Source organism: Panthera leo, chromosome B1, assembly GCF_018350215.1.
Source record: "Panthera leo isolate Ple1 chromosome B1, P.leo_Ple1_pat1.1, whole genome shotgun sequence".
Classification (NCBI taxonomy): Eukaryota; Metazoa; Chordata; class Mammalia; order Carnivora; family Felidae; genus Panthera; species Panthera leo.
Genome location: NC_056682.1, coordinates 74,122,657 through 74,134,576, shown reverse-complemented (window position 1 = coordinate 74,134,576; position 11,920 = coordinate 74,122,657). Strand labels below are relative to the sequence as shown.

The 11,920-nt window shown below is 40.9% G+C and overlaps 1 protein-coding gene across 5 annotated transcripts in view; it reads left to right on the top strand.

Moving 5' to 3' along the window:
- The window catches only part of TRIM2 (tripartite motif containing 2), a 56,707-nt gene continuing 44,787 nt past the window's right edge, over window positions 1-11,920 (top strand). For 4 of the 5 annotated variants that reach the window (XR_006201677.1, XM_042935272.1, XM_042935271.1 and 1 more), the window contains exons 1-2: window positions 1-180; window positions 5,040-5,277. Coding sequence is in view for 4 of the 5 variants with exons in the window: in XM_042935272.1 (XP_042791206.1) it covers window positions 47-180; window positions 5,040-5,277 (372 nt within the window). In the remaining variant the exon portion in view is untranslated. The remainder of the gene's footprint in view (window positions 181-5,039; window positions 5,278-11,920) is intronic. The other variant, XM_042935273.1, reaches the window with a different exon arrangement.

Sequence of the window (11,920 nt, the reverse complement as noted above, 5' to 3'; positions counted from 1 at the left end):
GCGTGCAGGGTCAAAGACAGCCGGCCTCCCATGTCAGTGGTCTAGGATGGCCAGTGAAGCCACCAACATCCCAAGTCCTGTGGTGCGCCAGATTGACAAGCAGTTTCTGATTTGCAGTATATGCCTGGAACGGTACAAGAATCCCAAAGTTCTCCCCTGTCTGCACACTTTCTGCGAGAGGTAAGCCTCCTTTGTGCTCAGAGAAAAGAGTTTCACAGACTGATCTCCTCTAGCTTACCAAGGGGTTCTTTCCAGAATTGTCCAGTTACCTATGGGAGACAATAACTCTTTTGTGCTTATGATAGATATCTAGAAACATAATCATGAGTTGCCAATACTCTATTTTATTTTTTTTTAATTTTTTAATGTTTTTATTTATTTTTGAGACAGAGAGAGACAGAGCATGAGCAGGGGAGGAGCAGAGAGAGAGGGAGACACAGAATCGAAAGCAGGCTCCAGGCTCTGAGCTGTCAGCACAGAGACCAACGTGGGGCTCGAACTCACGAACGGTGAGATCATGACCCGAGCCGAAGTCAGACGCCCAACCGACTGAGCCATCCAGGCGCCCCTAATTTACTCTATTTTAAATAACTACAAGTGAGAGAAAGCAATCTAGTAGCTACTGATTCATTCCCACAGGACATAGAACATTAAATATTTTAAGATTTAAAAAATGTTTTAATTTCTCCCTTGTTTTTCGTCAATTTTTGCCAACCACAGTTCCTTCATACAGTATCTTTGGTGAGGGCCAATTAAAAATCTATTATGGGGCACCTGGGTGGCTCAGTTGGTTGAGTGTCTGATTTTGGCTCAGGTCACGATCTCGTGGTTTGTGGGTTCGAGCCCCACATCGGGCTCTGTGCTGACAGCTCAGAGCCTGGAGCCTGCTTCGGGTTCTGTGTCTCCCTCTCTCTCTCTGCCCCTCTCCTGCCCACATTCTGCCTTTCTCTCTCTCAAAAATAAACAAACATTAAAAAAATTTTTTTTAATCTATTATCTTCTCCCATACAACACATGAGGTAAAATACCTTAGTTAAAAGGGAGAGCTTCCTCTCAAAGATACTTCAGAAGTGGGGCACCTGGGTGGCTCAGTCGGTTGAGCGTCCAACTTCGGCTCAGCTCATGATCTCACATTCTGTGAGTTCGAACACTGCGTCAGTCTCTGTGCTGACAGCTCAGAGCTTGGAGCCTGCTTCAGATTCTGTGTCTCCCTCTCTCTCTGCCCCTTCCCTGCTCACGCTCTGTCTCTCTTGCTCTTAAAAATAAATAAACATGAAAAATTTTTTTAAAAAAGATACTTCAGAAGACACATACTAATGGCACATTTGAACATAAAGATGTTGCAGATGAAGAAAAAAACTATGTGTATGAAATAATTATAAATTACCTGAACATGTAATTTGCTATATATGAAAACACATTTCTTTATCCTTCTTAGTTTTTTCCATTGAGTTAATCAGTTATCAAAATACATCTTTACTTTCTCGTTTAACTTAGCACATAAGCAATTAAGCAGATAAAGTTTGTTAGTAATTAGTTTATCTGTGTCCTAATTTAAGTATTTCCCTAGTAAGGTTATATTTTTTTTTCTTAAAAATAAATATAGCAATTATGTTTTATAGCATTGTGTTAAATATATTTTCTATTATTATTAAATATACATAATTAAAATGCTTTAATTCTTGTTATAGAATAGGAAGTGGTGTTTCCAATGGCTTCAAATCAGTGCTAATTATATTTACCATCCATTTTTAAATATACATTTGTTAAAGTTGATTTACTTTGTAAGATCTCAGGTGCAACAGAATAACCATATCCATGCTGGTGATGGATAGACAGAGAAGGTGGATTTGTTACTGGCCGTTGTGGTTTTTTGTTGCTTTTTAGGGGGTTCTTTTGGTGTGTGTGTGTGTGTGTGTGTGTGTGTGTGTGTGTGTGTGTAGAGTTTCTGTTTGTTTTAGTAGTGGTATATAGAGCACTAGCACTTTTCACTTTATTTATTTTACACTTTGGTGCATTTTGTAATTTATAGTCGAAAATGACTAAATGGAGAGTGACTTTCCCCCCTCACTCAATGAATCTAGCTAAAACATGAATACCAGCTAATTGTCCCTGTGTCTCTGGGCTCACATGGTAAGATCATTATTTGATTTGCAGCAGTTGGCCTCTTCATATACAACACTGAGAGGCACTCAGTCTGAGCCTGGCAGAGCCTCCTATTCCCCGTGTTCAGTTCCCAGGCAGTGCATTGTTTGGCTCCCATTTACGTGCTCTGACAGGTGAGAAGCAACAGTTTTGGGCTGTCCTGGGTCTGCCTCACGCCCTCTCAGTTGGGTCTCACCCAGTCTACTTCTGTTCCTCCATCTAATGGCCGGTGGTAGAGATTTTCCAGAGCCTACCACAGCAAGTCCCTGTGGAATGCATGGAATGGGTTTTGAGAAGGTCACAGTGGTCGCAATATGGAGAATATTAGAGGATAGAGGATACAAGGGTGGGTGACAGTGCATAGAGCCACTGCAGAAACCCAAGAAAGGCTGGTGTAAAGCAGATGATGAGAACTGGAAATGTTGGAAGGTATTTAGGAATTTCCAGCCTTTGGTGATGGGTTGGATGTGGAATATGAAGGACAGTTACTGTTTTCAGCATGGCTCCATCATTCCTAGATGAATGGATGGAGGTGCTGTTTGTTGAGATGGAAAGAGGACCCAGTTTGGGGAAAGAACATAGCTTTGGTTTTGGACATGTTGAGTCTTAGAGCTTGTGCGACATCTAAGAGGAGATGCCAAGAAAGCAGTTGGTGTAGAGATTAGGGGCTCAGAGGAGACGTTTGTGGAAGGAATAGAAATGTGGGAGTGTTGTGTTTATAGCCCTGCACATGGATATGATGTCCCACGGAGAGAGGGGTACTAATGACAGAGTCTGGACTGGCCAGTAGAAAACCAAGAGCAGACAGAAGGAGAAGGAGGACCAAGTGAGTGTGCTGTCACAAGCAAGAGAAGATAAAGTTTCAAAAAAGGAGAGGTGGGAGGCAGCGGTCACATTTAATGAGTGGTACTGGGAAGGATAGGAGTGAAAAATGTCTATTGTCTGGATTTGGATGCCCTCGGTGACCTTAGCAAAAGCTATTCTGTTTCTGGTATTGATTCAGTGCTAGGTACTTCTGTGACATAGGAAAGTCCATTAACCTCCTTGATAGCATTTTCCTTATCTACATAATATGGGGAATGAGACGAAATCAGAAGTTTTCGAATTTCGTTTGGCAGAGCAACAGGGAAACATTATGTAGAGTAGTTATATAGAGCTTAGGTTCTGGTGCCTAAGAACCTGAGTCGCCTGGGTTTGAACTCCTGCTCTGCCCTTGACCACTGGAGTTCTGAGAGCAAGCAACTTTACTTCTCTCAGCCTGTGTTTCCTCGGGTGTCTAAAGTACATACCTCAGGCGCACCTGGGTGGCTCAGTTGGTTAAGTGTCTGACTCTTTGTTTCAGCTCAGGTCATGATCGCACGGTTTGTGAGTTTGAGCCCTACATCAGGCACTGCACTGAGAGTGGGAAGACTGCTTGCTTAGGATTCTCTGTCTCCCTGTCTCTCTGCCCCTCCCCACCCCCCTCTCTTTCTCAGAATAAATAAACATTAAAACATAAGTAAATAAAGTACCTACTTCATATGGTTTTTGCAAGTACTGTGAATCTAGTGAGCAGGATCTATATAAGTCATTACTAGCAATGCATTTTGCTAATTAAATGAATTAAGTTGATGCCTTTTGAGGAGAGGCAAGAAGAGATCATGTTGGTATGACTCCGGGTGTCCTATCCCTGCTTCAAACAAAACATTTCCACTGGGAGGTGTTTTTTTTTTTTTTTTTTTTTTTAAGGTTTATTCATTTTTCAGAGACAGAAACAGAACATGAGGTGGGGAGGGGCAGAGAGAGAGGGAGACACAGAATCTGAAGCAGGCTCCAGGCTCTGAGTGTCAGCACAGAGCCCAACATGGGGCTTGAACCCACAGACCGTGAGATCGTGACCTGAGCTGAAGTCAGATAGATGCCTAACCAACTGAGCCACCCAGGCGCCCCTCCACTGGGAGGTGTTTTTAACATGGGAGATCTGCTTATGCTTTTGTATGCAACTATGTGTATGAAATAATTAAAAATTAACTGAATATGCCATTTGCTATATATGAAAACACATTTCTTTATCCTTCTTGAGTAGTTGTTCCATTGAGTTAATTAGTTATCAAAATACATCTTTACCTTCTTATTTAACTTAGCACATGAGCAATTTCACATATGAAGTTTGTTAGTAATTACTTTACCTGTGGCTTAATTTAAGTATTTCAACAGTAAGAGAAAACTTCAACCTGTTTCTCCCCATTGTAAAAATCCACAAATCTGTGAACATGACACTGGATATTGTAGAGCAATGCTTCGCAACCTTTTTAAAAATTTTTTTAATGTTTATTTATTTTTAAGAGAGAGAGAGAGACAAAGTGTGAGCGGGGAGGGGCAGAGAGAGAGGGAGACGCAGAATCCGAAGCAGGCTCCAGGCTCTGAGCTGTCAGCACAGAGCCCAACACAGGGCTTGAACTCACAAACTGCGAGATCATGACCTGAGCCAAAGACGCTTAACCGACTGAGCCACCCAGGTGTCCCCTGCAACCTTTAATGGGCATATAAATCACCTGATTCAGACTCAGCAGGCCTGGAGGAAGACCTAAGATTCTGCACTTCTTCCAAGTTCCCCGGAGAGGCCAATGCTGCTCATTTGGGGCAAGGTTCCCCAGAACACTACCAAAGTCAATGATGTTACTCTTTTCCTTGAGGGTTATCCTTTGCCTGATCAGTTGATAGGGGCGCGGGAGTACACATTACCTCTTGGTTGCTGAAATCTTATTTTCCTAGAAAAGGAAACTACACAGGGAGTTTCTGCAAATAACCCATGTAGGTGCAGAGAATGTATGGTACCTGTGAGAAGAGGTGGTCCTGCTCTTGCTCGAGAGCCCACTGTGCTGACAGTCCACCTGCTTCTGCTCCCGCAACAGGTGCCTGCAGAACTACATTCCCGCCCACAGTCTAACCCTCTCCTGCCCAGTGTGCCGCCAGACCTCCATCCTGCCCGAGAAGGGGGTGGCCGCGCTCCAGAACAACTTCTTCATCACGAACCTGATGGACGTGCTGCAGCGAACTCCCGGCAGCAACGTTGAGGAGTCCTCCATCCTGGAGACGGTCACCGCTGTGGCTGCCGGAAAGCCTCTCTCTTGCCCAAACCACGATGGAAATGTAAGTGAGCGGATTGCAGACGCGGCCTGGGGGCATGACTGCTTTGATTTGGGTAGGCTTCGGGCAATCAGAGGTTATACGCTAAAGCAGAACTCCACCTGGAAAATGAGTAATTAGAAGGCATTTTTAGCAGTGCTCAGGCTATTTTGCCTGCTTACTTGCTCTGATCAAATTCATTTAAATGATCAGATCAATCTTCATTGTGTCTATTAGCATGTATTATTAGTTTCCCCAGGAGAGCAAACCCATAACTATTTGCACAGTGGGTATTCTTGACCCACATAAATATCTATATAGTAAATTCTGGATAAAGATTAAAAATAGATACGTGCTGCAAATTGAGAATGATTATTAAAATATTAATTAATTACAGCTCTTTGTTTTTCTTTTGAGGGAAATTTTTCTCCTGCTCCATTAGGCCCTAATCCTTAATAATAAATAGAATTTGAAGATGTGTGAATCCTTGACAATAGATTCTAGATTTTGAATTCAAGCGTATTTTCTGCTACTAGCAAGCATAATAGGTGATATAAACTTAGGAGAACCTGTGTGTACCATTAAATAACTGATTCACAATAGCTATGTCACCTGAAGAGGCCACATTGTACAAGAGCACTGGTTTTGGATTTCAACTGCCTCGTTCAAACCCCACTCTTCAACTTATTCCTGTGTCAGCTTTGGCACGTTTATTAAGTTCTCTGTGTCTCACTTTCTCATCTGTAAAGAAGAAGTAATAATTGTATTTACTAGGGACCCCTGAGTGGCCTAGTCGGTTAAGCATCCAACTTTGGCTCAGGTCATGATCTCGCGGTTTGTGAGTTCCAGGCCCGCGTCGGGCCCTGTGCTGACAGCTCGGAGCCTGGAGCCTGCTTCGGATTCTGTGTTTCCCTCTCTCTCTCTGCCCCTCCCCCGCTTAGACTCTTTTTCTCTCTCTCTCAAAAATAAATAAACATTAAAAAAATTAAATAATAGTATTTACTACATGGGATTACTTGGAGAAGTAAATGTTTAAGTCATATAAAGCATTATAGTTAGCTCTTGATAAATGTTAGCTATGAAGATTATTTCTCGTCAGTGACTATTCACTTTTTTCTTTGTAATGGCCACTTCAAAAGTATTAGAAGCTGCTTATAATAGAAGGCATGGGTCTAGTAAACCACTATCAAGCAAGCTATTAATTGTTAGAGCAAAGGAATAATTATTAGCCATGACTATTGTTTGTTGACCTCATTTCATGCCACTCTCTCTGCCCACCACACGGCAGCCTCACTGGCCTAGAACTTGCCAAGTGGCTTCCCACCTTGGGGCTTGATTATTCTCTGTGCCTTCTGCCCGGAATGCTCCCTGGCTAGCTCACCCTCATCCTTCATGTCTCTGCTCAACTTGCTCCCACACAGAGCAGTCTTCTGTAACTGAGGCAAACCAACCTCTGACACCCACTTATTAGCCATTACATCACTTCCTGGATTTCCTTCCTGGCATCCACCATGCTCTGCTTGCCTTCATCTGTGTATTTGTTGATCTTCTGGCCTTACTTTTAGAAAGTGAGCTCCAGAAGGTCAGGGACCATGTTCACCATTATATTGCTAGCACTAAGCACAGTATCTTCTACATGGAAATGTAGAAACAAACAGAGACTGTCTATCCTGAGCTTGCTATAACAAGGAACCAGCCACCGTCACTTCTGTTTTGGTAGAGACTCAAAGGCAGGCAGAGGAGTGGGAAAGCTCTACCGCAGACAAAAGGGAAAGCTTTAGGGATGCGCTGTTTGGAGGCTGTTGGCATGGGGAAGCTGGAGACAGAGAGACAGAGCGCGAATGGGAGAGGGGCAGAGAGAGAGGGAGACACAGAATCCGAAGCAGGCTCCAGGCTCTGAGCTGTCAGCACAGAGCCCCACGTGGGGCTCGAACTCATGAACCGTGAGACCATGACCCAAGCCAAAGTTGGACGCTCAGCCGACTGAGCCACCCAGGAGCCCCTACGTATCTTTAATTAATTATTTAATTGAAAGCACACCAGGCTGTCAATAGCCACAGTTTCCCATGCAGTGTACTCCAAGGGAGAATTACCATGTAAGTTTTGTAAAGGAAACTTTAAATGGTGCCTTCAATTAGTTGAGCATTCTTCTTATGACCATTTCTCACACTGGCTCTCCCTGAGGCTGTCTTCTCCTAGAGGAGCTCTAGCTCAGCTCAGGTCATGATCTCATGGTTTGTGGGATCAAGCCCTGCGTCGGGCTCTGTGTTGACAGTGCAGAGCCTGCTTGAGATTCTCTCTCCCTCTCTCTCTGCCCCTCCCCCTGCTCTCTCTCCGATGCTCTCTCTCTCGCTCTCTCACAAGATAAATAAATAAATGTTTATTAAAAAAATGAAAGGAGTTCAATTCAACAAGCTAGGGAAAACAACTAAGTAAATATATGGAACACGAAATAATAGAGATAAACTTCGTTTGAAAATAATAAAACAATTGAGTTAATAAACCTAAGAGCTGGTTTTTTTAATTAGTGAAATAATTTGATATCTGGTAAAACAAAAAAGGGAAAATATATCAAATTAGGACTCTAACAAAGAGATACCAGTACAGGTAAAAGGAATATTTTAGAACAAATATATCAATGCTAGGTGCTAAAGGCTAATATACTTGAAAGATTGAACGAAATGGATGATTATCTAGGAAACTGGAAGTGATCAAGAAAACCCGAGTAGGCTGCTAATTTTGCAAGAAACTGGTAAAACTTTATTTGAAACCTAATTCCTTCAAAACAAATATGTGTAAAACAAATATGATTCATAGTGTGGTCTGCATCTTAAGAAAAGATAGAAAACTCCCTAATTCACTCGTGATATACTCATAACTTTAATACCAAAATCTAGTGAAGACAGAAAAAGAAAACTATTAATCATTCAGTTCATGAAAATAACTGTAAAATTCTTAATTAAAATACCCCAACAAATCCTTACTATGTAAGAATTAAGAATCAGGAAAAACATGAACATCACAAAAGAATTAAGAGTTAGGAAATATGAACATCACAAAAGAAAATGAGCAGAGAACTCAGAAAATTCACAGAGGACATATAAATGGCTAATAATAGTATGAGAAATGTCAAGCTTCACAAATAATCACATCTTTTCAAATTGATTTTTAAAGATAATAAGCAGTGCTGATGAGGATATGGGGAGATGTTTTCATTTGCTGTGGGTGGGAGGGTAAATTGCTCTTCAGAAAGTTTATGTCAGTTTGTCGAACTATAATGAGTGTTTTACACAACTTCCTGTCCTTTAATTCAGTAATTCCACTAGTAGAAATATTCTAAGGAAATAGCTGGAGAAAAGAATGAAGATATAATAATGTTCATTGAAAATTTTAGATTAGAGTAAAAATTAGAAATAATCTAAATGTGCAATATTAGGGAAATGGCTAAATTATGGTAAGTCCGTACATCTGACTCTTGGGTAGCCATTAAAATTGATGGTTTGGTAACAGATGACATTTATGCTAATATGTGGGTATGCTTGTATGTTTATATAGACTTTCATTTTTTAATTAGTCATTCCACACTGTATATTCAGTATAGAAAGGAGAAGGGTATAGAAGCAATAGAGACCCTTGGATGCCACCAGCTGCTAAGCAGAATCTGTCTTAGAGATGCTGATTCCAGCAAAGTTAAAGAATCCTTTAGGTTAAAACTTCCCTTTGTCTCTCTCCAAATGCATCACATCAAATCCACTAAAATTTAGATCTATCTAGAATTTGAACCTCCTTAAGGTAGATGAAGCTATTTAAAGTATGTTTTGGCTGATTTCTCTTTGCTGGGTCATTATGATTCTTTGGAATCATAAAATTTATAAACCAGCAAGAGGTCTTGGAAATTAACAGCGTGTGCCTTGAATCGTTCTATTGTTTTATCATAGATTGTAGTTCACTGCTGCTGCTTTGAAACAGAGGTCCTCATTGCATATTCAAGCCAAATGCATGCAATATTGCAGATACATTGCTGCAGTTAATTGCCATGGGTAAATCTTTAAAAACAATTCAAGCATCTGAAGGTTAATAAAATTGGGTAATTAACAATAAAGCAGGATGTTGTCCTCATAAACTGCCTGGTGCTGATTAGCACATGTGGATGAAAGCCTGTCATTTACTTTAAGTGCTGTGACACTCTCTGTCTTCTAATTAAACTGCCATGGCTGCATTGTCCAAATACAAAGAAAAATGGGAATAATGGTCAGTGATTTAAGAGGTTCTTTGCACGTAAAGCAGACATTTGAGCTCATGCCTCACGGTCCCAGAACCGCAAATGATCATTAAACCCTGTTATGGCTTGCTTAGGCACCTTACTAACAAGGATGTTAAGAGGTACAAAGAAGAGATCCTCATTAAGAATGCCCTATCACTAACAAGTCCCCACTTCCACAATCCTCAGGGCTGTTCCAAGGCCCTGACCACCCTTTCTAGCATGTTAGTAGTGCATATGGTCTTGCCTTGTCATCTTCACAAGTAGTGTCTACCTGTCAACAAAAATAAGCTAGTCCTGGCCCCTGGCCCAGCCGCCCAAGAACAAACACCAGTATTATCTCACTCAAGATGGATGAGCTCAGCTGAGTCTCACGCTTGACGCAATTAACTCTCAGCTTGAGTCAAAGCTGCCAGATCCTGAGCACAAACATTTGGGAATGACTAGTTGTTCACACTTTAGAATGATTTTAGGGCCTTTGTTTCCAAGAAACACTTAGGATTCCAAACCAGGGACAATCACCTATGTGTGTAGCTCTCTCTTCAAAGATGCATTTTTTTAAACTAATTAATGCAATTTTTTTAAATTAATTTTTTTTTTAATTTTTTTTTAACGTTTATTTATTTTTGAGACAGAGAGAGATAGAGCATGAATGGGGGAGGGGCAGAGAGAGAGGGAGACACAGAATCGGAAGCAGGCTCCAGGCTCTGAGCCATCAGCCCAGAGCCCGACGCGGGGCTCGAACTCATGGACCGCGAGATCGTGACCCGGGCTGAAGTCGGACGCTCAACCGACTGAGCCACCCAGGCGCCCCTAAAATTAATTTTTTAATTAAGGGAAAATTCACATAACATAAAATGAAACAGTTTAACCATTTAAAAGTATACAATTCAAGGGCACCTAGGTGGCTCAGTCAGTTAAGCACCTGACTTTGGCTCAGGTCATGATTGAGGTTCATGAGTTCGAGCCCCACATCAGACTCTGTGCTGACAGCTCAGAGCCTGGAGACTGCTTCGGATTCTGTGTCTCCCTCGCTCTCTGCCCCTCCCCCACTCACACTCTGTCTCTGTCTCTCAAAAATAAATAAAAACATGTAAAAAAAATTTTTAAAGTATACAATTCAGTCTTTTTTAGTGTATTCAAGAGGTTGTGTAAGTATCACCACTAGTTCCAGAACTTTTTCATCATGCCACTCCCCATTCCCCCCTACCCCTAACCCCTGGCAATCACCAGTATGCATGTTATCTCTGCAAGATTTGGCCATTATAGACATTTAATACAAATCAGTCGTAAATTATGTGGCCTCTTGAGTCTGGCTTCTATTACTCAGCATAATGTTTTCAAAGTTCATCTATATTGTACCATATGGCCAAACTTCATGTCTTTTTATGACTAAAATAATATTCCATGGTCTGGATATACCACAATTTATTTGTCCATTCATTAGTTGATGGATATTCATGTTGTTTCCGCTTTGGGGCTATTATGAATAGTGCTATGAACATTCGTGTACACATTTTTGTGTGGATGTATGTTTATAGTTCTCTTGGGTGTATACCTAGGAATTGAATTCCTGGGTCCCATGGTAATTCTGTATTTTACTTTTGAGGAGCCACCAAACTGTTTTCACAGTGATTGTGCCAGTTTACATTCCCACTAGCAAAGTATAAAAGTTCTGATTTTTCCACATTTCCACCAACACTTGTTATTATCTGACTTTTTGAGTCTAGCCACCCGAATCAGTATAAAGTATCTCATAGTGGTTTTGATTTGGATTTCCTTAGTGACTAATAATATTGAGCATAATTTTTTGTGTGTGCAAATTGGCCATTTGTATATTTTCTTTGGAGAAATGTCTATTCAAGTGCTTTGCCAGTTTTTTGAATTGGGTTCTTGAGTTGTAGGGTTTCTTTATATGTTCTGGATACTACATCCTTATCAGATATATGAATCGCAAATATTTCTCCTATTCTTTTCACTTTCTTTTTTTTAAAGATTTTATTTTTAAGTAACCTCAACACCCAACATGGGAGTCGAACTCACAACCCCGAGATCAAGAGTTGCATGCTCTACTGACTGAGCCAGACAGGTGCCCCTCTTTTCACTTTCTTGATAGTATCTTGATAGTACCCTTCATCCACAAGATTTTATTTTGAAGAAGTCCAATTTATCTATTTTTTCTTGTTGCTTGTGCTTTTGGTGTCATATCTAGAAAACCATTACCTAATCAAAGGTCATAAAGGTTTACTCCTATGTTTTCTTTTCTAGGAGTTTTATAGTTTTAGCTCTTACATTTAGGTTGTTAATCTATTTTGAGATAATTTTTGTATGTAGAGTGAGGTAAGCATTCCACTTCATTCTTTTACATGTGGATATCCAGTTGTCTTGGCATCATTTGTTGAAAAG